General features: G+C 44.0%; 1 protein-coding gene across 2 annotated transcripts in view; it reads right to left on the minus strand.

The window, feature by feature from the left end:
* The window catches only part of LOC149141552 (lipase class 3 family protein), a 425,063-nt gene that overhangs the window by 291,553 nt on the left and 105,913 nt on the right, over positions 1–27,597 (minus strand). For both annotated transcript variants that reach the window (XM_089447700.1, XM_089447699.1), the window contains exons 3-6: positions 24,541–24,603; positions 24,235–24,415; positions 23,936–24,040; positions 23,706–23,836 (exon numbers count right to left, since the gene is read on the minus strand). In XM_089447700.1, the coding sequence (XP_089303826.1) occupies positions 23,706–23,836; positions 23,936–24,040; positions 24,235–24,415; positions 24,541–24,603 (480 nt within the window). The remainder of the gene's footprint in view (positions 1–23,705; positions 23,837–23,935; positions 24,041–24,234; positions 24,416–24,540; positions 24,604–27,597) is intronic.

Here is a 27,597-nt window from a genome sequence, read left to right on the forward strand (position 1 = left end):
AAGATGTGGCGGCTAGCCAGGGACAAACCCCACAATGTGTGGGGAAACCCTTTGATCAAATCTTCTTTTATCTTCAATAATTCAGCAGAGAGAAATAGTACAATAAATCTGATTCATATCAGCAGTAGCAAACCCTAGATCAGTAGCATCAGCATTAGCGGCTTCATTATCAAACTAGGGCAGACCATATCTCACAAACCGACAGTCGGATTGACTTCATTCCACCACCAAAAGTTTCGGCTTCCAGAGGAGGTTCAGATGAACCTACAGCGCAGTTCAGATGAGGAGATCTTCTAGGCCACGCAAGTCAATCTTTACTTCTGCAGTTGCAGCTTCAGTTTCAGCAGTTTCCGGCTTCAAACTAGGGCAGTCGATATCTTGCAAACCGTTCGTCGGATTGACTTCATTCCACCACCAAAAGTTGCGGCTTTCAAAGGAGGTTCAGATGAACCTACAGCGCAGTTCCAAAAAGGAGATCTTCTAGGCCACGCAAGTCAATCTTTACTTCTGCAGTTGCAGCTTCAAATTCAACAGCTTCCGGCTTCACATGTGTGAGAGAGAGAGACCCATTTCAGCGCAGTAGAGAAGAGACTCATATCTGCGCAGTAGAGAGAGAGAGATGTGATGAGATGAGTGAATCCAAATGAGGAAAAGTCCTCTTATATTTATACACAACGTTGGTGGGTGAATAGATGCAACTGTTGGGCTTCTGAGCCTACATGAGTTGTAGGTCGGCTTGATAATAATTCCATAATCAAAATAAATTCATATCTCTATGAATACTTATCGGAATTGGATGATCTTTATATCAATCTACACCTCTCGACGAGAGGAATCTAATAAAAATATTATTAGCCATGAATAAGATGACCCACATGAAGTTTTGCCTGGTTGCCAATTTTAACACTCCCTCTCAACCATGGAGAACTTCATCTGCAATCTGTCTATCGGTCGTTACTATTCATCCATCAAATGCACTGCCTTGTACAGCCTGACCCTTGCCCTGCTCTGCTCTATTTTGCCTGTTCTGCTTTGTCTTGTTCTGCCCTGCACTGATCTGTACTGTTTTGTTTTGTTCTGCTCTGCTCTTGCATTGTTCTGTTCTACTCTGCTTTTGTCCGAATTATGAAGAAGAAGAAATGATCGAGGATGTATCATACTGAATCAAAGTCAGTCTCAGAGTATGTACCACTGGTCCCAGACCAGTCTCAACCAACCCAAAGTCAACATCATAGTGAGTACAACTCCAATGGTCCCAGACCAATATCATCATCCACTGACTCAAAGTCAGTCTCAGAGTATGTACCACTGATCCCAAACCAGTCTCAACCGACCCGAAGTCAGCGTCATAGTATGGTACAACTCCTACCACTGGTCCCAGACCAGTATCATTGATCCCAGATCAATGGAGGTCATCCTAGCGTAGGGAGTACGGTAGTTACAACGATGCGTCCATCGGTACTACTATGGTCCCTAACTTCATTTCCCTACTCATTGATCAGATGAGAGGTACTTCCCATGAGTCCCAGAGTGCATGGGTAGGATGCCTCGACAGGAGAACTAATCAATCCCGTCCTCACAGGAGAACACATCAATCCTGCTACAATCACCATGGAGAACACATCAATCCAGGCCGCCATGGAGAACACATCAATCCAGGCCTCACAGGAGAACACATCAATCCTGCTACAATCGCCATGGAGAACACATCAATCCAGGCCTCACAGGAGAACTAATCATCCTGCTACACATGAGAGCGAATCATCCTGTTCCACGAGAGAGCGAATCATCTTGTCCCACAAGAGAGCGAGTCATCTTGTTCCACAAGAGAGCGAATCATCTTGTTCCACAAGAGAGCGAATCATCTTGTTCCAGTACGCACCACCAGGGGAGGGTGAGTCACCCTGTGGTCGTATGTTGCTCCAGTAAGAACCACAAGCCCTCAGAGCTCCCAGAGCTCAATGTATGCAACATGCAGGACCCTTGTACAAGGGTTTCTTGATGACTCCAAGTCGTTTGGGAAAATCACAAATTAGATCTTTCCTCAGGGCTTTGACAAGGTGTATCAACCTGTACATCATCTTAATGCGATGGAGCCTCCTTGCTCATCAACTTACCATATCCCAGATGATGTCTATCTGCTGGAGCAATCGACGAATACGGGATTCCTCAATAATCGAATCCCACCTCTGGTTGTTATAGAGAATCACAATGGTATCCAATGTAAATCCAAACAGCTCACTAAAGAGCTTTCGCAACCAGACTGCCTCACACGAGGTCATGCTAGCAACAGTATATCCTGCTTCAGCGGTGCTCAAAGTCACCGACTTCTGCTTCCTGCTCATCCAGGATATCGAAGCAGATCCCAAGGTGAAACAGCACTCGGAAGTGCTCTTACGGTCCACCACACTGCCTGCCCAATCAGCATCAGTATATCCAAGTAGTCTCACATCTTCGACAGTGTATCTTAACCCATTGTGCCACGAAGGTATCTCAAAAGATTCTTGGCATCAATCCAGTGAGGCTCAACCAAATATGAGCTCACAATGCTAACTGCAAAACATATGTTCGGATGGAGGTTCACCAAGAACATCAATGCGAATGAGTTTATGAAACTCAAAGGCATTTCCCAAATCTGGTCCGACATCACTACCATATAACTTTTAAAAGTTAAGATCCTCGAGGTAGTCACAGGCTTGCAGTCCATCATACCAAATCTTTCCAATATCTTTACCACATATTTTCCTTGAGATAGGAAAATTTCCCTTGGCTTCTGCCACACTTCAAGTCCTTGGTCCTTCATTTCAAATTCAAAAGCCATCTCCCTCTTACATTTGTGAATGAGAGGGTTTGCACCTGTAGAAAGAGGTCATCCACATGCAACACTAGTATGATAGGCTTTTCATCTTCAACCTTAAAGTAAAGCTTAGGATCGGCTTCACTCCTAGTGAATCCCAACTTCATCAAGTAGCTATCGATCCTCTCATACCATGCTCGGGGTGCTTGCTTCAGCCCATAGAGAGCCTTCTTCAACCTGCATACATGAGATTTTCAATCATAAATCTCAAATCCTTCGGGTTGCTCCACGTAGACCTCTTCTTTGATCAAACCGTGCAAGAACGCAGTCTTGACATCCATCTGATGTAGGTTCCATCCTTGTGAAGTCAGAAGGGCTATGATCAAGCGGATGGTCGTATATCTGGCAACAGGTGCAAATATCATAGTCTATACCTTCCTTCTGGGATAAACCACGAGCAACAAAATGAAACTTTTACTTTTCCATACTTACATTTGCTGCATGCTTTATCTTGTAAAGCCATTTTGAAGTAACAATTGTCTTGTCCAGGGTCTAGGAACTACTTCCCAAACATCATTCTCCATAATAGACTCATATTCTATGGTCATAGCACCCTTCCATAGTTAATGCTTGACGACATCTGAGAATGATGAAGGCTCATTTTGTATGATCATGCTCATGATGGTGAGGTATCCCTGATACTTGTTAAGTTTCTTAATTTGACGGAAGGTTCCTCAGGGTGCAGCATGTCCTTCAGAATCATCAAGTATCCCCCTAAGCCATGAAGGCCTCTTCCTAGAAGAGGAAGGCTCATGTGGATGAGAATCAATCAGATCCATGGGTTCTTCTACATCAGGCATTGATTCATCATCCTTTTCTTTCAGTTCCCTGGTGTCGGCTTCTTGAGAGCTCCTCAAAGTCAGAAGATTATTCACCTTGCGGTGAACTTTTCTTCAAGAGTCTTAGAACCCAATGCTTGATGAGGGCATCGATTTTGTACATATACGGCGGTGATTGTAGTTTCAGCCCATAGAAACTTCAGAAGTCTTTGATCATGTAGCATGGCCCGGACAGCTTCCATCATCGTGCAGTTCTTCCTTCCCACCACACCATTCTGCTCAGGAGTATGTGGTGTAGTAGTCTCCCTCTTAATGCCAACCTTAGGTATGCCTGAGTGAACCAACTGTAATATATCGGAGGTCTTGCTTTGGCTTGAGGGGAATGGTCCCCTTTTGAGCTTTCCTTCGGCACATCCCGGACATACACCTTCTTTCTCTACTTGGAATTCGGGCATCCCTGTTACCATCTGTCTTACATTGGGTAGAGCTTTGTAATGAAGGTGGGAAAACCTCCGATGCCAAAGTTCGGACTAAAGAGTTGTGTCACAAGACATGACACCTAGCGGACTTCCATCGACCTGATATAATGAATCAACACTAAACCCAAGAGTAAAGGAATCTTTATCATTATTTTTCCATATACATACCTTGCCATTGCTGAAGGTTACCTTGTAGCCTCTGTCTTCCATTGCCAAGATGGACACTAGGTTCCTTTTGAGGTCAGGTGCATTTAATACATCCTGGACTTTCTAGCCTTCCTGAATGGTTGTCCTCTTCCTCGATCTCCAGCTCTCCTCTTACCTTTGCTGTTGAATTTGTCATTCCTTTGATTTGCCATCAGAGGGATTTTGATCATCGTCCCAGTGTGAGTCCTTTCTTCTCTTTGCATGAGAAGAAAAGGCAGCAGGAGGACCTTTAGGCATGGGCATTTCTTGCACTTCTACCCTTGTTTGTTCTTGAATGCATCTAGCCATTAATTCCTCGAAACTAGGAATTACATTATTGTTCAGAAGAGTAGTCCTGAACACATATCATTCAGATGGTAATCCTCCGAGAGTTGTGAGTGCCATTTCTCTGTCAGTAATGGTTTCCCCAATAGATAGGAGATCGTTCTTGATCTCGGTGATTCTTAAGAAGTATGCTTGTATACTTTCATCTTTACCCTTCTTGATTTCCCTCAACTTATTTCTAAGAAACAAAACTTGATTTGCATCATTAACTTTAAATAAACTCACCGGTCTGTCGTAGATTTCCTTGGAGGTGTCTAGATCAGAGATGTAGGCCACCAAGCGCTTGTTGATAGAGTCCCGGATGATCTTCTTTGTTTTGACTTCTCCATTTTTCCATTTGTTCCAGGCAGTAGCAGATGCATTTGATGAAGGCTCAACAATATTGCCTCTTACATGGTCCAGCACTCCTTGATCTTCAAGGGTTAGATCGATAGACATCTTCCATCCGTGATAGTCAGCTTTCTCACGGAGCTTGTCTTCGGCAGGAAAGAGTGTTGAGGACCCCATAGTTCTTTTAGGATAGCCTTGCCAATCTTCTCTTCAATGATTGCTCTTGCTCTTGCTCGGGCTTTGTCTTCACCTCAGCTCTGATACCATGTTAAGTTATGGTATGTTCTATGCTTATAACAGTTTACTTCTTTTTCTTATTATATTCCACCGATTAGCAATCACATGTACATAAAGTAAAGTGCAGATAGAACATTAAACGATCGACAGAAAACAAGCCAAGACAAGAGACACAAGATGTGGCGGCTAGCCAGGGACAAACCCCACAATGTGTGGGGAAACCCTTTGATCAAATCTTCTTTTATCTTCAATAATTCAGCAGAGAGAAATAGTACAATAAATCTGATTCATATCAGCAGTAGCAAACCCTAGATCAGTAGCATCAGCATTAGCGGCTTCATTATCAAACTAGGGCAGACCATATCTCACAAACCGACAGTCGGATTGACTTCATTCCACCACCAAAAGTTTCGGCTTCTAGAGGAGGTTCAGATGAACCTACAGCGCAGTTCAGATGAGGAGATCTTCTAGGCCACGCAAGTCAATCTTTACTTCTGCAGTTGCAGCGTCAGTTTCAGCAGTTTCCGGCTTCAAACTAGGGCAGTCGATATCTTGCAAACCATTCGTCGGATTGACTTCATTCCACCACCAAAAGTTGCGGCTTTCAAAGGAGGTTCAAATGAACCTACAGCGCAGTTCCAAAGAGGAGATCTTCTAGGCCGCGCAAGTCAATCTTTACTTCTGCAGTTGCAGCTTCAAATTCAACAGCTTCCGGCTTCACATGTGTGAGAGAGAGAGACCCATTTCAGCGCAGTAGAGAAGAGACTCATATCTGCGCAGTAGAGAGAGAGAGATGTGATGAGATGAGTGAGTCCAAATGAGGAAAAGTCCTCTTATATTTATACACAACGTTGGTGGGTGAATAGATGCGACTGTTGGGCTTCTGAGCCTACATGAGTTGTAGGTCGGCTTGATAATAATTCCATAATCAAAATAAGTACATATCTCCATGAATACTTATCGGAATTGGATGATCTTTATATCAATCTACACCTCTCGACGAGAGGAATCTAATAAAAATATTATTAGCCATGAATAAGATGACCCACATGAAGTTTTGTCCTGGTTGCCAATTTTAACAAAGAACCTATGGATCCTATTGACCCCCCTCCACAAGAGCCTTCCTCTTCTAGGAAAAGGCCTTCATGGCTTATGGGGACACTTGATGATGCTGAAGGACACGTTGCACCCAAAGGGACTTTCCGAGAAAGTAAGAAGTCGGCCAAGTATCAGGGATACTTGACCATCATGAGCATGATCATCCAAAATGAGCCTTCATCATTTGCAGAAGTTGTCAAGCATCAAGTCTGGAAGGATGCTATGACTGAGGAATATGAGTCCATCATGAAAAATGATGTCTGGGATGTGGTCCCCAGACCCCAGGACAAAGTCGTTGTCACTTCGAAATGGATTTACAAGATAAAGCATGGAGCTGATGGAAGTGTTGAAAAGTATAAGGCTCGTTTTGTCGCTCGTGGCTTCTCTCAAAAGGAAGGTATAGACTATGATGAGATATTTGCACCTGTTGCCCGATACACCACCATCCGCTCGATCATAGCCCTTGCTGCTTCACAAGGATGGAACCTACATTAGATGGATGTCAAGACTGCATTCTTGCATGGTTCGATCAAAGAGGAAGTCTATGTGGAACAACCCGAAGGATTTGAGATTCATGACTGGGAATCTCACTTGTGCAGGTTGAAGAAAGCCCTCTATGGGTTGAAACAAGCACCCCGAACGTGGTATGAGAGGATCGATAGCTACTTGATGAAATTGGGATTCACTAGGAGTGAAGCCGACCCTAACCTTTACTTTAAGGTTGAAGATGGCAAACCTCTCATACTGGTGTTGTACGTTGACGACCTCTTTCTAACAGGTGCAGACCCTCTCATTCTCAAATGTAAGAGGGAGTTGGCTTCCGAATTCGAGATGAAGGACCTAGGACTGATGCGCTATTTCCTAGGATTGGAAGTATGGCAGAAACTAGGGGAGATTTTCCTATCTCAAGGAAAATATGTGGTGAAAATATTGTAGAGATTCGGTATGGTGCACTGCAAGCCCGTGACTACCCCGATGGAGCTTGACTTCAAGAAGTTAAGCGGTAGTGTTGTCAGACATGTTTTATGAAATGCTACCGAGTATCGTCAACTCGTTGGAGCATTGATGTTCTTGGTGAACTCCTATCCAAATATATGCTTTGCAGTCAACACGTTGAGTCAACATATGGTTGAGCCTCACCACACACATTGGATTGGTGCCAAGAATCTGTTGAGATATCTTCGTGGCACAATCACTCATGGGTTGAGATACACTGCCGGAGATGTGAGACTACTTGGATATACCGATGTTGATTGGGCAGGCAGTGTGGTGGACCGAAAGAGCACTTCCGGGTGTTGTTTCTCTTTGGGATCCGCCTTGATATCCTAGATGAGCAAGAAGCAAAAGTCGATGGTTTTGAGCACCACCGAGGCAGAGTACATTGCTGCTAGTATAGCCTCTTGTGAGGCGGTCTGGTTGCGGAAGCTCTTTAGTGAGTTGTTTGGATTTACATTGGATACTACCGTGATCCTGTGTGACAACCAGAGCGGGATTCGTTTATCAGAGAATCTTGTATTTCATGATTGCTCCCAACATATGGTTATCAGGTACCACTCTATCCGGGATATTGTGCAGCGGGGAGCAATAAGGCTCCAACATATCAGTACAGATGAACAGGTCGCTGACATTTTGACAAAGCCCCTGGGAAAGGTCAAATTCTTGACTTTTTGAGAACAACTCGGTGTCGTTGAGAGACCCTCTTATGAGGGTCGTGTATGATGCATATATTGAGCTCTGGGAGCTCCAGGGTAGCGCAGGGTACTTCTTGGAGCGACATGCGACCACAGGGTGACTCACCCTCCCCTGGTGGTGCGCTAAGTACAGGGTGAAAGGTTCAACCTTCCACTGTGATACCCCGTGGCGATTGTGGGACAGGATGATTAGTTCTCTTGTGGGCCAGGATGATTAGTTCCCCCGTGGCAACTGTTGGACAGGATGATTCGTTCTCCTGTAGACAGGATGATTAGTTCTCCTGTAGCGACAATCCTACCCATGCAGTCTAGGACTCATGGGAAGTACCTCTCATCTGAGTAGGGACATGGGGTTAGGGACCATTAGTACTATCGATGGACACATCGTTGTATCTACTGTACTCCCTATGCTAGGATGACCTCCATTGATCTGGGATCAATGAGAGTGGTATGACACACTCTGAGACTGACTTTGGGTCAGTGGAGGATGGTATGATACATCCTCAATCATTTCTTCTTCTTCATAGTTCAGCAAAGCAGAGCAGAGTCAAGCAGTGCAAGGCAGTGCATTTGAAGGCAGGGATAGGATCGAGGTTCAGACGGATTAGCAGATGGAGTTCTCCCTAGTTGTGAGGGAGTGTTAAAATTGGCAACTAGGGCCAAACTCCATGTGGGTCACCTTATTTATGGTCGCTGATATTTTTCCTAGATTCCTCTTGTCGAGAGGTGTAGGATTGATCTAAAGATCATCCGATTCCGACAAGTATTTATGGAGATATGAATTTATTTGTATTTACTTGACAAATTGTCAAGGTTGGTCAGCAGCTAAATGTGTGGCACACATGCCCAGCAAATCATATAAGTACAAGTGAGGTTGATTCATTATCAACTCATCTTCTCTCTCCTCATCTTATTGGGTAAGCAAAGGAGCAGCCTCTCTCACACATGCAAGGACGGATTAGGGCAGCATTGACTGACTTAGGGCAATGTTGACTTTCTGAGCAATGTTGACATTTCTAGGGCTAAGTTGACCAAATGCTGGGTTGTTTTATGGAGCATTGACCAAGGGAAGACTTACACTAACTTTTTAGGGGTTGCGTTGACCTGAAATTTGACCAGCATTAACTGGTTAGGGCTGACCACAGATTAGTGAACTTTGACTGATGTTTTGACCGAGTATTGTGGATTGTTTTGGGCTGCTGAAGATAATTGTTGAAGACCGAGTTCTTCAAGTTGACTAGAAGTCAATCCGGGTTGTTTTGACTAAGTTTGACTTTGCTGATTTAGGGTTTGCTGCCGCTGTTATAAAATTACAAAATTCTAAATTGTACTATTTCTCTCTGTTGAACTATTGAAGATTAAAGAATAATTGATCAAAGGGTTTCCCCACATTGGGGTTTGTCCCTGGCTAGCCGCCACATCTTGTGTCTCTTGTCTTGGCTTGTTTTCTGTCGATCGTTTAATGTTCTATCTGCACTTTACTTTATGTTTATGTGATTGCTAAACAGTGGCTTATAAAAAGATTTGAAGTAAACTGCTCTAAGCATAAAACATACCATAATTTAACACAAGTGCTAAAGATTACTATATATAGAAGAACTCAGCATCACTTGAAGACCAATTCGATCAAGCATTCGAGAGAAAGAAGCAGGTGCGAGAAACACCAAAGAAGAAGCTCATCACCAAGAGCAAAAAGGAGGATCATAACCGAGTTAGTTCTGATCTGTTTTGGGGCAAATATACTTCACAAGTGCGAGGAGAATTGATTCCATCTGCTGCAAAAGGAGCAGAGTTATCATAGTCACTCTAGAAAGTCAAATTAAGGAAGAAAGACAAGTTGGTTTTCAAGCCGAATTGCAGAAGGAGTCTCCATCTAAGCGAAGGAAATCAAGGATAAATCTCTCACACGTGTTGCAACTACAGTTTCTGAAGAGATTGAGGGTTGCAGGTCTTAACTAAGAAGCAAAAAATCTGAAAGATAGCCAAGACAAAAGGGGAAGCAAGCAGTTTGACCATCGTTGACTCAAGGAAGAAGAAATTAAATGAAGAAGCCTTGTGACTTGGTCTTGGAGGGGTCAATAGGTCAAGGGTCTTGGTCTTGGAATTCATCACTTGAAGATTCTATAAGAAGAAGAATTCGTTTGGGTTTTCATCTCAAGTTTGAGAGGTTTTGGCCCTAAATGATCGCCTATATTTTGTGTCTCTTGTCTCATGCTTGTTTATTATTTGGTAGCTGTTTGATGATAGAAAACATTAACATAATCAAGTGAAAGAAAGAAACTAATAAAAGCCTAAGAAAAGTTGCATCATAGGTAGTTATCATTCTAGAGAAATCACCTCATCCCCATGCCCTCGATTTCTCAATAGCTTGGCCCTATTAATTAAATGCTAATTCCACACCCTCATACATGAGAAGCTCCAATGGAAATGTTGCAATTCCCCCAATCCTGAAATCCCAGAAGTTGTTAACTCTATTGGATTTTGAGTGGGATCTAAAATTATACTTTCTCCATATGAAATCCAATGAGGTTAGAACCACTCTCAAACATCATGAGTCAATTATTGGTAACGCTAAAAATTTAATTAAATATCCTTTTACTTTACGAATTTTACATTCCCATTAATTGCATGGCATTAGTAGGGCCTACACTATTAAATTTCTAATACCAACCAAATTTATTTCTCATGCCAATTTTTTTATCCCCGACAATTTATTTATTTACCCAAATAAACATTGAATCACTGAAAAATAAAATCATTGGTATCTTTAACTTCTAGAATTAAATATATGCAGTACAAATAAACCAGAGAGATTTGTTACCCACCACTTCATGGGTTATATCCCTTGGAGAAAAAATTTCTCCAAGATGGTCCTCAGTCAGCAGCCCTTTGCTGCCACCAACTAGCTCGTTGTGCCATTTCTCCACCACCTGAGCCATCCATGTGGTCCCTCACCCATCTGTCTTGATCGTATGTCTGAAAGTGGGCCTCCCAAACCTAAAGGTATGTCTTGTCATTTGATAATTGAGTATCGAGTTTACTTATAATGGACACTTTTGGGCATGAACTAATGGGGGGATTCAACGGAAAGAGTGGGCTAGGTCTATGCTTCTGTCCCCAAGACCACTTTTGGATGCTACCCTTGGATCTTAGTCCCATGGGATCTCCTTTACTGACCATTTGGTTTTAGGGTGGTACTACATGCGAAACCCCAATTTTGGTTGTCAGTCCTGCTCCCTCATCCACATATATCAGTCCCCTTCCTTTTATTATAACCCCATTCATCATCTTTCCCACCTGGGTCCACATTTCCTCACTAGGTCCACACATAGGGTTAGCCTCCCCTTTCTCTTGCCCCCACCTTGGGTCAAGCTTAGAAAGATGCCCTGGAGGTTGAAGCAGCGAAAAAGAAAAAGTAAAAGCATAAATGGCCACATGTATTAGGAAAATGTACCAAACGATGCAAAAGATGGTCGAGACAAATATATATAGCACGTGGGCAAAAGCCAATACATGAGCTCTACCCCATATCCATGGCCATCACCCTGGTTCCATAGTCCCTAGATGAACCTCCTTCATCGTTCAGGAAGCCATGATTGCCCCAACCCCTAGTGGGCAATGAAGCGCTTTGCCTTAAATGGGATATTCACTACTATATCCTACACATCATGCTCTTATCCTTTGAGCCCTGAGAAGTTAATCAAAGAAAAGTCATAAAAGGCAAAAGGCATAGAAAGAAGGGTGGAAAAATCAAGGTCAAGGCACCTCATGTACCATGATTGCTCCCTCCTATACATTATATACCCAGGAGTGGGCTTCCCTTTTTGTAGCTACCCTTGTACCCCGATATGTGGAAAAATCAAGGTCAAGGCACCTCATATACCACGATTGCTCCCTCCTATACATTATATACCCAGGTGTGGGCTTCCCTTTTTGTAGCTACCCTTGTACCCCGATATGTGGCCCAAGTTTGCCCCTCTTCATTCCCTATTCCATTCACCTCTTTGCTACATGCCACCACCATTTGAAGGGTGTACCTTGGACATACTATCCCCTCCAAAAGTAGAAGCCACCTAATAAGGTACTTGGTTAACCCATTTTGGAGCTTGGAGACATTAACACTTGCCAAAGCCCACTATGGAAGGGCATCCCATTATGAAGTGTCAACTTGTTCTCCATGGTTTATAAGTTCTTTTACTTGATTACCTTAATGACTTGTTGTGTTGGAAGGCTAGGGGATGTTGATATTTTGGGTAGCATCGGATGTGCTCTAGCTTCGAAATTTTGTGGAGGGGCTAGAACACATGAGATCTCCAAGACCCATAAATCGTTTGGTGAAATTCCACTCGGATTGTATTTTATTAAAATAATTAATATTTTTAATGGGGTTCCTCAGTCTAAACTTAGGAAAATTAAAACATTAATGGATATTAATGAAAATATGGGTGAGAAGCTTCTAAGAGACGAGAATCAAGTCTAATTTAATCTTAGTCGTTGATTAGAGATTAGATCACGACTGTTGATTTCTCAACAGGAAAAGTATAAAGGAAGGCTTCGGGTTAGTTGGAGAACACACAGAGAGATCAAGAAATCGATTTTCTGAGGTGAGAAGTTCTCAGGAGGATATCTCTTGCAGCAGAGGGGTAGGGATAGTTCGGGAATACAGACAAAGAGGCAAAGAGAAGCTTGTGGAGGCAGCATAGTAACCGGGAGAGCTGACGCTGGGCCAGTTTGGGCCCACGCAGTCTTGACACAGAGCCAACAAAGCTAGCGCAGAGGAGGAAGTTGCCTTCCATGCAGATTGACGAAACTGTCGGGAAAGTTGACGCAGTGGGCAGAAGAGCTGACATAGAACCTTAAAGAGCTCCACGTAGGCCCATGCAGTTACTGTGAAGGGGCAACACAATTGCAGCTGGGCCCAGCCAGTTTTACTACCGGAATTTGCCCGGTGAAGTGAGGTAAAACTCACTCATATTTTCCACCATTATATTTCTCTGTCACTGGTTTGGCGGGAGGGCAACTAGCATTTGTATTCAGAACTACTGCTTAATAATAGAAAACCCTCAAAATTGTTGCACCAGTTTTCCCGCATTGGGTTTTCCGAGAACGTTTAGTCCAAAAATAAGTGTGTCCTTTGCATGGTTGTCTCATATTGATGTAGGTTGTAGTGTATTTGCATTAATATTTTCTAAATATTTCTGAAGATAACTTGTTAATCAAGAATACAAGTAGGTAATGCAAATCAGTGTGCTGCAGTAGGATTTCTGGTTTGTTAGATTCAGAAATTTTCACAGGGCACGCATTGGATCTTATGCAGGATTGCAGATGGTTTCCATTATGAGTTTGGTCTCCCTATACGAGGTCCTAACTCTCCAGAGGGCTACATTAGCACATGTAGGGTGTGTGTAGAGAGCCATGGGACTCCACAGCAGTAAACAACACTCCCCGTAGATGGTCAAAGATTGCTCGAGATTCAGCTATTAGACAAGGGAGATACATTTGGTTCATCGTGCATAGTGGGCCCCACAGTTGTACCATGCACTTGGCAGATGACCCAGGACTTGTATGTTGATGGTCTGCAGGCATCTGCGATCTACTTGGAGACCCATGAGGTTATTTGGGTGCCCCCACACCCACTAGGAGCACCATAGGTTTATTGTTTGGAAGGCAAGGGGCCACCCCCTTGTCCATCACTCTTGAAAGTCCTATTCATCAGCATGGCACTTATGGACTTCATCAGGCTTCTTCGAGGGCCCAACGACATGTATTATTCATCATTTGACCTCTTGAGAGGCTTATTATTTTATTTTCAAGCTAGTTTGGTAGGCTTGTCACCAAAAGTTAGTTATTTTGCGTTTTATTTCATTTTAGGGGCTAATGTAGGCCTAATTAAGTAATTCGAACTCCTAATAAGTGTATAAATAGGAGTGATGTGAATTCATTTTGAATCATCACTTGGATTGGATCATATTTACTTGTGAGATTTTCGCTATCTTTTGAGGATGATATTTTTGGGATGAATGGATTAATTTCGATGTTTGGTTAATCTGTGTCATGTATTGAAGACAATAAAAGGATTAAAAGGCCCTACAAGCTTTCATAATGGAATATATCCTGCATGTACCCTTTCTGACTTATAAACCCTTATGTCAAAGCCAATTCTTAGAATAGTGTTTCTCACTTCATATTTCACACTAGAAGAAATAAGAGATGAGAACCAATATACACAACGAACCTTAAAACACTGTATAAGTGGAAATTCATAATTTTAAATATTTAAAAAAAACATAAGCAACTTTCAATTGTTCATCATGTTTTTAGTCTTCTTTTCTCAAAAAAGTTGTATTGTTTTTAATGAAAAGATAGAATTAAGAATTTCTAAACCATAGCATGTTGCCAAGCTTTTCAAACATCTCAATTTTCATAAGTGATACTTCCTTGGAGAATTACTATTAAGGGAGATATTGATCTGTAGGAGGTGAGGCTTAGAGAGCCTCAACACTCAGCTCGATCTTCCAAAAACTCAACTCTTCAACAAATGAATCAAACACAATCACACAAGATAAGATAAAAGACTCTAACATTCACTTATATTATCATGAGGCTTGATAGCCTTTTAAAGAGATTTACAAATACATATTTAGAACATGCCTCCTTTGTTGTGAGTAGCTGAATAGAAAAAAGCTAAATACATTATTTAGATATTGCCTTTCTTGATATCAGTTGCCTATGACTAGATGTTTCCTTCCTCGTTAGATGTTACCATTATTAGCCAAGCATCCTGGCTACACAGTTCCTCCCAGTTTAGATGGAAAGCGTCCCCTGCTTTCTACCTCCTAGTTTAAGTGTGAAGCCATGGCTGAAATGATTTTTGGATGTTGTTGAAGTTGATGTGATGTGATGTGATGTTGATTGTTGATAGAGTAGCAGGTGCCTACATAGCGTGGAGTGGGACAGCATGTCTCGAAATGAACCCAAGTCGGATGTTGCTATGATGAAACTGATGAATGTGAAGCAGGTGCCTACTAAAGCATGGTGGGAGGGCACATCTCCAAAGGGAACCCGCTTCGAATGTTGCTTCTGCTCATGGATTCTGTGTGGGGTACAGAACCAAACCACGCCAGAGATATCCCTGAACTATAAATATGTTACAGACTTGTAACAAAAGTGGCCATGGGTGTTGTAGATGTTGTGATGAAGCAGAGGAACTAAGACTAAAAAAATGGGTAGATGGGCCTTAACTATGTGTGCTTCTTCTGTGTGGTGGCAATCTGTTGAATAGCTAAGAGGAAGTGACCACTAAGACCTCCAAAATGTGATTAACAAACTGACATATGTGGGAAACATTTGAGCAAAAAGAGGTGATAACTAAACAACAAAACATTGGTAGCGATATACATAGAAAATGAAGGTAGAGAGAGGCAACAGTGAAAATAACATAATCGTGAGTTAAGTGAGGAATATGCCCAAGGGAATGAAATTAATGAGCATTAAAAAAAAGAAAAATTGATCAGGCCTCAAGGAATGACTTGCTCTGATACCAATTGATCTGCAATTGATCGGAGGCGAGGCTTAGTGTAATATGCCTTATTAGGGGTATCCTCCAAACACAAGCAAACTCCAACCAGAGATGGACTAGGAGGGAGTTTACCAGATATGTCGCCTCTGAAACGAGGACGAGATCTGGAGGCTACCTGGCCCTTTCCAAACTCTGTCTAAGAGCATAGGAGAAAAACACACAAGTGGTATAGTAGTCAAGAAGCTCAAAGAGATAAAAATAACAGTAGTGCAACATACAATAATCTATACATGGAATATAAGCAGATACTCGAGAAATGCAGAGAGAAATGCTTAGGCATTTTATTATACTGAGTAATGGAAAGAGTACAAGAGGTGATCAGAAAGATAGCACCTCGACTTGCACAAGGCAAGTGAAGAAATACACTCAGAATGGCAAGGAAATGGCCTCTCTCTGAACTGCGTCCAAGCTGCCAGAGAACTGTTGTGCTGCCGCTACTGCTGGAATCAAGTGAGGATTTGGGGCTGTTCCCCTCCTCAGAAAATGCTGAAACTCTGGAATCAACCTCTGCTCAATAAACCCAGAAAAGACAAGAAAGCTTTTCTAAAATAGCTGACCCCCAAAAATCACCCCCTTGAGGATCTACGCTATCCCTCAAGGCTCTGCGTTGCCCCTGAAGAGAATCCTCCAAAACTCTACCCGAGACTCTGCCAAAATCCTCCAATATGCAAAAGTCGATCCCTTGCTCAATCTCCAAGCTCAAATCCTCCACATAAACCCAATCCGGAGCTCCTACCAAAAGAGACTGCGTCCTCCCCTCTCAAGACTGCGCAGTCATCAAAATGCTCAGTTCCTCCTCAACTCCAGAGATCGCTCCTCCTGCAAAATACTGATGAAACTACCTTGCCCAAGCAGGCACTCGAAGTCCCCCGGGGCTTAGGGTGAGATCTCCGAACAGAGACACTCAATGCACTAAACAGTGCTACAGACAAGCTAAACAGCCAGCGTGCTCTAAGTCGAAGTGACTAGCTCAAATGCAACATCATCCAATGCCCAAATGAGGAGGCTCCTCTCTCCTTTACAGTGTTGGCCTCTCTCTCAAAACCCTAAGGCCCACCTCCTCCAACGTAGCCTCTCTCTTGCCATGTGTTCCTTCTCCATCTATGCAGTCCCTCCAAGTGTCTACGTGGGCCCCCTTCTTTACGTGGTCCTTGGACCCCCCTCAGCTCCCCTTTTAGTTACAACATTGTGCTACCAGGGAGTGACTTTATTCAAAAAGTGAGTTATGTCCCCCTTTCCTCACCTTTTATTTATAAATAACTATAGAAGGCAAAATTGAGCAAAATCGAATATTCCAATTAGCCATGGCTAATTAGGAATATTACAGTCTCCCCCGGCAAAGTGTTGCTTCTCCTCAAGCAACTGAAGTGATGGATGCTGCAAAATTTTCTCACTCTCCCAAGTGGCATCCTCATCCGGTAAATTCTTCCACCTCACCAAGAATTCCCGGACCGTCCTGCTCCGCCACTGCCTCTCCTTAGTATCAATAATAGCCTCTGGCTGTAACACCAAATGCCCTTCATCATCCGTGGGTGGTAGCTCATGTGTCACTGTCATCTGCTGCCCCAATGCCTTCTTCAGGCATGATACATGACAAATGTTATGAATCTTGCTACCTTGGGGCAGCTCCAATTCATAAGCAACCTGTCCAATCCTGCGTATCACCCTGTATGGCCCATAAAAGCGAGGCTTGAGCTTCTCCGCTCACTTCTGCTTCAGTGACGACTGTCGGTATGGTTGTAATCGTAGGTAGACCAAGTCCCCTACCCCAAACTGTCTCTCCACCCAACCCTTGTCAGCATACAGCTTCTGCTGGTTCTGCGCTGTAGCCATATTATCCTTGAGAGCTCGGAGGATATCCTGACTCTCTTGGATCCAAATCTTGGCTCTCGGAGCCTTGCTAGCACCAAACATCACATCAGCAAAAGATAAAGGATGATATCCATACAAAGCATAGAATGGTGACATACCAATGGACATGTGATGTGTAGTGTTGTAGCAGTACTCCCCCAGATGTAGCCACTTCAGCGATGCTTGCTGCTGCCCACTGACATAGTTACAGAAGTAGCCCTCCAGCCACTTGTTAACTATCTCTGTCTGCCCATCCGTCTGTGGGTGATAACTGGTACTCGATGTCAACTTCGTCCCCACCAACCGGAAAAGCCCCTGCCAAAACCCGCCCATGAAACAGTTGTCCCTGTCACTGATGATGGTCTTAGGAAGATCATGTAGCCTGAAGACCTCTCTGAAGAACAACTCGGCCACCTGCGCTACTATGTAGTGTGTGGATATGGCGAAAAAGTGTGCGTACTTTGTCAGTCGATCAACGACGACAAAGATACAATCCTTGCCCTGCACCATGGGCAAGCCTGTGATGAAGTCCATCGAAATACACTCCCATTTCCCCTTCGGGATGGGAAGAGGCTGCAATAATCCTGCGAGATGGCTCATCTCCCCCTTGTTCCTCTGGTAAATATCGCACTCCCGGATATGCTGGAGTATGTCCTCCATGAGACCCTTCCATGAGAACCTCTCTCTAATGGCCCTGTAGGTTTTGGTAAATCCCTGATGGCCGGCCAATGGTGAATCATGTAATGCCTGAAGTATCTTCTTCTTGAGCTGAGATCCCTTGGTCAAGAAGATTCGGTCTCTATAGTAGATGATCTCATCGACTACCCTATACCTGTCATCCGCCACCTGCCCATCCAGAACCTCACATGCAGATCTGTCCTTGAAGTACTCTACTAAGAGTCGAGCCCTCCAATCTGTGTCCAAGCTCATAAGAGACAACGTGGCTGGTCTACGTGAAAGGGCATCTGCTACCACGTTGTTCTTACCCTTGACATACTCAATGTCAAAGTCATATGCTTGCATCTTACTAATCCACTTTTGCTGCCTCTCTTGTAGTTGTTTTTGCTCCAAACAAAACCTGAGGCTATTGTGATCAGTCCTCACCCTAAACCTAGTACCCACTAAATACTGCCGGAATTTGGCCAATGCATGCATAATGGCCAGCATATCCTTGATGTATGTAGAATACAACCTCTCATGCGGAAGGAGCTTCCGGCTCTCAAAGGCTATAGGGTGACCTCCCTGCATCAACATTGCGTCGATCCCCTCTCCCGACGCATCACACTCCAAAACAAATGGCTGCGAAAAATCCAGCAATGCAAGCATTGGGCAGCTGCTCATAACCTCCTTAAGCCCGTCAAAGGCTCACTGCGCTATATCCAACCAACTAAATGCCCCCTTCCTCGTCAAATCTGTCAGGGGTGCAGCAAGCTGTGAGAAACTCTTGACGAACTTCCGGTAGTAAGTACAAATTCCAATGAATCCCCAAAGTTCTGTCACGTTCCTCGGCTCCGGCCAATCTCTGATGGCCCTGATCTTCTCCTCATGGACTCTCACTCTGTCCACCCCTATGATGTGTCCCAAGTACAACATCTCCATCAACCCAAACTCACATTTGGAGAGCTTGGCATAGAACTGTTGCTCCTCCAAGATGCGCAACATTGTCTCAATGTGCTGGATATGCTCCTCCCAAGTCCTGTTGTAAATGAGAATACCATCAAAGAACACCAACACAAACTTCCTTAAATGACTGCAGAAGACGTGATTCATGCAGGACTGGAATGTCGCTGGGGCGTTGGTTAGCCCGAAGGGCATCACCAAAAACTCAAAGTGCCCATAGTGACACCTGAAGGCGGTCTTGGGAATGTCCTGCTCCCTCACGCGAATCTGATCGTACCCAGATCTCAAATCAATCTTTGAGAAGCACTGTGCTCCTCTCAACTCATCGATCCTGGGTATGGGGTAACTGTTCTTTAGGGTCTTCTTGTTCAGGGCCCTGTAGTCAATGCACATCCTCAATGTGTCGTCCTTTTTCTTCACCAACACCATCGAAGAAGCAAAAGGACTCGTGCTCAGCCGAATGTGCCCAAGAGCTAGCAACTCCTGAATGGCCCGCTCAATCTCATCCAGATAGGCCTTGGGATGCCTATAGGGGGTAGTAATCATTGCCTGTATGCCCTGCTCAAGCTCAATGGTGTGCTCAAACCCCCGGTCCGGTGGCTATCCCGGCGGAATCTCCCCAAACACTGTGGCATACTGGTCAAGGATGCACTGTATCTTCGGGTGCACTGTCTGCCGTGTAGTCCCTCCTCTGATGCACGCAGCTCCACTGCCCACTCTATGTCTCCCTTCCAGAAGATTGCCTCCATCCGATGAGCCGAAACAGCCTGAGGCGGATATGTGTGTTGTCCCCGTATCTTCTTATGCCTCCCTATCTTCTCATCATCCCACTCCATCTCTAGGGCCTTCCAATCTGTCGTGACCTTCCCTAGAGTGATAAGCCACTGAACACCCAGTATCATGTTGGTGTCCGGAATATTGACCACAAAAAAGTGGTTAGTCAGTGTGTAGGTGCCCATCGTCATTGATAACTCTGGGACATAATGAGCACACGCCATGGTCTGATCTCCTAGGACCAAAACTGAAAAGCCATCGAAGCTCTCTGTCTGTATACCTCTCCGCTCAACCATCTCTCAATCGATGAAGTTGTGGGTTGCCCCACTGTCAACCAAAACTAATACTCGCTGGCCACGTACTGTCCCCCGTACGCGCAGCGTCAAATACTTGGGAACTCCTCGCAATGCTGCAAGGGTCCCTCCGGTAGGTGCAAAAGCTGCACCGCCTGTTGCTGGTAGTGGAGGTGGCAAAGGATCCTGCGCGGCATGACTATCTCCTACCCCCACGTCATCCTCCTCATCCTCTTCCCCGCCGCTCTCGGAGAATACCTCAATAAAATGTGTTTTTCCAGCAGCACATCTATGTCCCGGTGCCCACGGCTCCTGACAGGTAAAGCACAACCGCTTCTTCTTCAGCTCCCTCTTGGCATCATCATCAATCTGTGCTCGTCCTGGATTCCCCTTTGGAGGTGGAACCCTCACATCCTTCCCCTTAGGCTGGAAACCCTATCTCTGGGGGTAAGGTGTCCGGGTCCTGGGTAAGGCATCCTGTAAGTCCCGAGTCCTGCTAATAGCATCCTGGAGTGTGGCTGGTCTAATGGATCTAACTAGACCCCGAAGTGGCTCTGCTAACCACTCAACAAACATGTAGATCCTCCGTGCCATGGATAGATCTGGCACCATCACTGAAATCCTCAAGAAGTTTGCAATGTAGGACTCTGGGTTCCCGGTCTGTTTGAACCTCGTCAGCTCAACAAAGTGTTGTTCCGGATCCCCCCGGTCAAACCTCTCTATCAATCTCCTGGTGAACTCGGCATATGTCATCATTGTGGAGTGTCCGAGTGTAACCATCCCATGGAACCACCAGTCCTGGGCCTCACCATCCAAATGTAATGTCGCCACCTTGATGGCCTCTGTCTCCGACATCTGGTTAAGCTGGAAATAGATGTCCAGCTTCTCCACCCAAGACTTTGCCGAACTGTTTGATGAGCCATCAAACGTAGGCAAGTGGAATCTACTAGCTGTGCGGTGGGTGTCTCCATCATGATAATGCCGGTATCCTCTGTGATGGTCGCGGGGTCTACTATCCTGTTGGAGGTGAACAAAGTCTCTGAATGAGAGAGCATCCCTGAACTCCTACCCATAGGCCTGGTACTCTGCAAAATAATTGCCCATATGACCGGGCTCTACCTCCTGCTAGGCTCCGGTCCCCATGTCTGCTCCTAGGAAAGTGGGCATGGTAGAGCATGTAGGGGCATGTGAGGCCATCTGCTAAGTAGTATCACTTTGAGTGGCACCCTGCTCTGGCAAATGGTGGGATGTACCCGATCCCTCACCAACCTGGAAAACCCGTGGGTTCTCACCCTGTCTAGCCTCCATCGCCGTGAATCGCTGCCCCATCACCTCGATCTGCCTCAATAGATCCTGCACTGATTTGAGGAGCATGTCCGCAAATCTCTTCCCGTCCTCATCTGCCATTGAATCCTCTTGCTCTGCGTCCACCACAGGCTCCTCCTATTCTGTGTTCACCACAGGCTCCTCCTGTTCTGTGTCCACCACCCGAACACAGTCTCCCTCTCCGTAGGTGTTCTCCAACCTACGCTCAATATCTCTGTATTTCCTACCTCTGTAATAGATGTAGGGCTTCTCCCTCGGTGTCATAAACTGCTAGCTCCACACGCTGAGCCAAATCTATGCTCTAACACCACTATAATATCCCTTATTAGGGGTATCCTTCAAACAGAAGCAAACTCCAACCAGAGATGGACTGGGAGGGCGTTTACCAGATATGTCGACTCTGAAAAGGGAACGAGATTTGGAGGCTACCTGGCCCTTTCCAGACTCTGTCTAAGAGCATAGGAGAAAAACACACAAGTGGTATAGTAGTCGGGAAGCTCAAAGAGATAAAAATAACAGTAGTGCAACATACAATAATGTATACATGGAATATAAGCAGATACTCGAGAAATGCAGAGAGAAATGCTAAGCCATTTTATTATACTGAGTAATGGAAAGAGTACAAGAGGTGATCAGAAAGATAGCACCTCGACTTGCACAAGGCAAGTGAAGAAATACACTCAGAATGGTAAGGAAATGGCCTCTCTCTGAACTGCGTCCAAGCTGCCAGAGAACTGTTGTGTTGTTGCTACTGCTGGAATCAAGTGAGGATTTGGGGCTGTTCCCCTCCTCAGAAAATGCTGAAACTCTGGAATCAACCTCTACTCAATAACCCAGAAAAGACAAGAAAGCTTTTCTAAAATAGCTGACCCCCAAAAATCACCCCCTTGAGGATCTACGCTATCCCTCAAGGCTCTGCGCTGCCCCTGAAGAGAATCCTCCAAAACTCTACCCGAGACTCTGCCAAAATCCTCCAATATGCAAGGGTTGATCCCTTGCTCAATCTCCAAGCTCAAATCCTCCACATAAACCCAATCCAGAGCTCCTACCAAAAGAGACTGCATCCTCCCCTCTCAAGACTGCACAGCCATCAAAATGCTCAGTTCCTCCTCAACTCCAAAGATCGCTCCTCCTGCAAAGTACTAATGAAACTACCTTGCCCGAGCAGGCACTCGAAGTCCCCCGGGGCTAAGGGTGAGATCTCTGAACAGAGACACTTGATGCACTAAACAGTGTTGCAGACAGGCTAAACAGCAAGTGTGCTCTAAGTCGAAGTGACTAGCTCAAATGCAACATCATCCAATGCCCAAATGAAGAGGCTCCTCTCTCCTTTATAGCGTTGGCCTCTCTCAAAACCCTAAGGCCCACCTCCTCCAATGTAGCCTTTCTCTTGCCACGTGTTCCTTCTCCATCTATGCAGTCCCTCCAAGTGTCTACGTGGGCCCCTACGTGGTCCTTGGACCCCCCTTGGCTCCCCTTTTAGTTACAACGTTGTGCTACTAGGGAGTGACTTTATTCAAAAAGTGAATTATGTCCCCCTTTCCTCACCTTTTATTTATAAATAACTATAGAAGGCAAAATTGAGCAAAATCGAATATTCCAATTAGCCATGGCTAATTAGGAATATTACACTTAGAGAGCCTCACCTCTCAACTCAGTCTTCCAAAAACTACACTCAAAAACAAATGAATCAAAGACAATCACACAAGATAAGATAAAAGACTCTAACATTCACTTGTATTATCATGAGGCTTGATAGCCTTTTAAAGAGATTTACAAATTCATATTTCGAACATGCCTCCTTTGTTGTGAGTTGCCGAATAGGAAAAAGATAAATACATTATTTAGATATTTTCTTTCTTGATATAAGTTGCCTATGACTAGATGTTTCCTTCCTCATCAGATGTTACCATTATTAGCCAGGCAGCCTGGCTGCCCAGATATGACATCTTAAAAACTAGCTTATAGTCAATGCCTCAAAAGTAATATGTCTTGCAAGAACAAATGGTAGACGCATACAGTGGACATATGTACAAAGAGAGATAAATATTTGTATGCATGTGATGTGTGTGTGTAGTTTTCAAATAAAAATTATCATTTTCCTCTATGTCTTAAGACTATTTTGACCTTGGCATATACTAAGCCTTTTTTTCGGACTGAATCCCTCATTTTTCCTAGACATCTAGCACACGACAATGTTATATCATTCGAATAAAAAATATACAGTAAAATGAATCCAAGATAGTCACTGATGACATACTCTCTAAGAGCAGCATTCCCAACTGGAGGTTGTGAAAAGGTAATACATTTGACCTGGAACTTGTCCCCATCTTTTGATGATAAGGATGATGCAAGGAACCTCAAAATTGTAAGAGTCGCCAACACTGCAACCTGCAAACGAACAATACAACAATAAACTAACTATACAGATTCTACCCAACTAGAAATCTCTAACAAATGAGAAGGCTTGAGAAGGTTATTTGTCCTTACTGCACCACCTAATGAATGCCCACAGAGCACAAGGCGTCGATCCTTTTTCTTTGCAAGTCTGTATAGTTCCAGTGCAGGAATTCCCTTAGCACGAGTTAAGAAACCCTGTGAGCCCAGCAAACTGTCACTTGAGCTCAAATAATTAAAAAATCACATATGTAGTGAAATAATTTTCAGATTTCCTAACATCTTAATCCCCTTTTGCCATCCCGGGTAAAATGTTATACAATTATGCACAAACAAATCATAGCCGAACCTTATCTATTCTTTCAATTCAAGATACATTATAGAGATCTCACCTTGTGTGCAGCAGGTTTGGGTCCACCTTTCTGTACTTCAGCTTTTGCTGAGCGCAGCTTATTGTGTTTGGATCCTTCTTGGTCGCAACTGTGTACCATGCTTCCCTCATTACAGGTAGCATAATTGGTGTCATCATGAAATATAGCTCCCTGCAGTATGTTTGCATCTGCCATGAGATCCCTGCATGATGAAAAGGCTTAACTAATGGTTAAATGCCTTCACCTCCATTTTCATCAAAATTTCAATAAAACTCTTGTTTTGTGATTGTCCCTGGAGACTGGACTTTGGGAAATTTTTATTCTTACTTATACTGCTTGGTTCCAATGAAGGAGGCAAAAAGCGTATCTCCTGCTTCAGCTAATAAATATCTGCCAGACATATTACCCAAAATAGTTACAATTTTTTCCTACAAACTCAAAATAATGCACTACTATTCAGAAAAATAATTTCCACAGTGATCTACTAAATTTGATTTTGAATATGTTGAAGGTTGACGTTTATTTAGTAGTATAAAAATTTGCCATGAAAAATGGTGTAAAGGTCAAGGTCATCATATCATGGCAAGGATGCAAACAAGATGCATGCCTCATATGACCTTTGCATCACGGACAAATGATGTACCAATCCACAAGATTCTACAATAACTTAGACCCACAAATGTCAATGCCCCAACACCATGACAATCCTACAGCTCACCCAAACTAGCACCTATCAAAATGATGTGGGAGCATCCATGAACAGAGTATGAGAATTAGAAGTGCGTGTGAAGGATAAGTCAAGTAAATAAGAAAGCGTAGGTGGAAGTCAAAAAGAAACATTGCAGGCATGACAAAGTCTGTATGTGCAAAACTAGTGTGACATAGTGTGCAATCTTGGAAGTGCGTGCATTTTCAAAGGAAGTATGCTAGAAAAGCATGCAAGGCAGGTTGAGGAGACCCCACATGTCAAAGAACTGAAGAGAGCTTGGAGATGAGTCAGAAGGAGCAAGCATAAAAGCAAACTAAAGAACACGAAAACAACAAAATATAATATCCCAAACGGGAATTTTTGCAACTTCTCGAAATTTAACTCAACAAATTGCTCCATATAAAATTTTCATTCATTTTGCCATGTAAAATATAACATATTGAGTGCACGCAATTCAATAATACGATAAGCAGAAATAATCTCAGCTTTTAATATGATAGAAGCTAGGGTTTACATGTTGATACAATAAAATAGTTGAGATGGAAAACTGGCCTCAAGAATTTGCTCTAATGTTGTGCTAGCCCTCCAATACTGAACTGAAATGTCACTACTAAGCTCTCCTGTGAATTCTGGGTGAATTCACCAAGGGGAGATGGGGTACTTGCCCAATCTCATTGAATCACCCGAGGGTTTCCTTCCTGGGGCTACAAATGAAGTAGAGAACCAGATTCTCAACCTCTCATACAAGAAGAAATATCAAATCCAAGATGTCCTCTAATGACCTCCTCCTCCTCTTTTTATAAATCTGATGGACCCCTCTAAAACCTCCTATTTTATTATTATTTTAATCATGGAGCACTTTTCCCTCCTTTTGTTTCAATTAAAATATTATTTTTAATCTAGGAAAAAGGTAAAATGGCCTCCATGCCTCCTCAGTTCACTGAAAATCACTTATAACCATCCCATCCTATAGATCTTCTCACTACGATTCCAACGAGCTATTACGCTAAGGTGTTCTGTCAAGTATTCCTCTCGGAATGCCACCTTAAGCGTAATTAATTGAGTTAGGCCCAACAATCACCCTGTTTTTCGAAAGTTGTCGAAATGCAACGAAACAAAAGGCAAGTTGTGCAGATGATGGAGCATGCCAAGTGCATGCCATCAAATCCCATAGAAACTCCTCAAAACACCATGGAACATCTCCAAAATCCCCTAGGCCCACTGATGACGTAAACCTGCACATGTGACCTATTTGCCTCCAACCTTGAAATTCCATCCTAACCATGCCATAAGGAACACCAGAAAAAGGAACATCACAAAACCTCCCACCCCAAGATTGCTTGCCCTCAACCAATCCAAACTTGTGGACCAGTCTTGTGGCCCAATGTAACTGAGACCCAATGCCCGGATCCCATACAAACCACTGGGTGATGGTATGCCTCTGTGTCAACTGACCATGAATGGACCCCTCAATGCTCGGATCCCATACCAACCCCTAATTGAACCTATCATCAACCAATCCTCCAAGTTCCCAATGCCACCAAGAACAAGTATCAATGCTCCATGGCTCTTGTTGTGCTATAACTCCAACCATGAGTGTTGCTCCATCCACCGCGTACCAACTCATCACCTCTCTCCAATCCAACCCTTGGCATAGACCAAGGTCAATCTCACCATGTTGATGTTGTGTTGAAATATTAATGAGTGGCCAGCCTACATCCTGCTGCCAACTGGAGCATGTAGTATCCCTCACCTCTAAGGGCTCCTGCAGTACAATGCTTCTGACTAAAAATGATACTCCATCAATAGGGTACCAACTCATGCTCTCTTGCCAATCGATCTATGGGAGGGATCAGATGCATAGGCACTTATATCTGGGATAAGTCTCCTATGTTGCACCGTGCCCAACTCACACAACTCTGTCCGGTCAATCAACAATACCCATCGAGAAAACCCTGCCTCTCTCCCTGTAATGGGTACAAGTGTCCAAACTGTGTTGCATGCCCTGTCTATGTACTCCTAGAGAGGGTTGTTGCTTGGAAACATTGCACCTTTGCTAGTTGCCACTGCATCTACCTGCACCTAGTCAATGGGCAGACCCAATGATGGATGCACTACTATCTCCAAAAGAGCCTCCCTCATCTGAACAGAAAGTCCATGCTCCACCGGTCCACTCATCACCTGCAAAATTGTCCTATTAGGTCCCAATGCCTCCTGATAACCAATATCCTTGGTGGTTGCCTGTACATTTGCCTGCTCCCCATGAATGGTTGGCCCCAAGGATGCCTGCTCATCCTCCTCCATCATGGGCTCAACATGGGCCACCAACTGACTCTCCAAAGATGGCCCATCATGTGCACTGTGCTCCACTATTTGTTGCTCATGCCGAACGAGTACAAGTTATTGCTCATCAATCTCCTCTACCAAACGTGGTTGCATCGTTGAGTTGTTGTCAACAACTCCCCCTTACTACTCATGCTACTCCAAGGTGTCCAAGGACTCAACTATAGAAGAAGAATACTCATCCTAAAAGTTAGAAGGGATCTCCTCTCGATCTCCCCCTGTCATCTCCTTGGTGTCAATCCTGCATGAGTGGTCAGGTCCCTAAGGTTCCTTACAAGTGAAGCAAAGACCCTTCCTCCTCAACTCATTCTTGCTATATGGTCCACCAATCC

Source organism: Pinus tabuliformis, chromosome X, assembly GCF_031772625.1.
Source record: "Pinus tabuliformis cultivar Carrire ecotype Pingquan chromosome X, CPIR1, whole genome shotgun sequence".
Lineage (NCBI taxonomy): Eukaryota > Viridiplantae > Streptophyta > Pinopsida > Pinales > Pinaceae > Pinus > Pinus tabuliformis.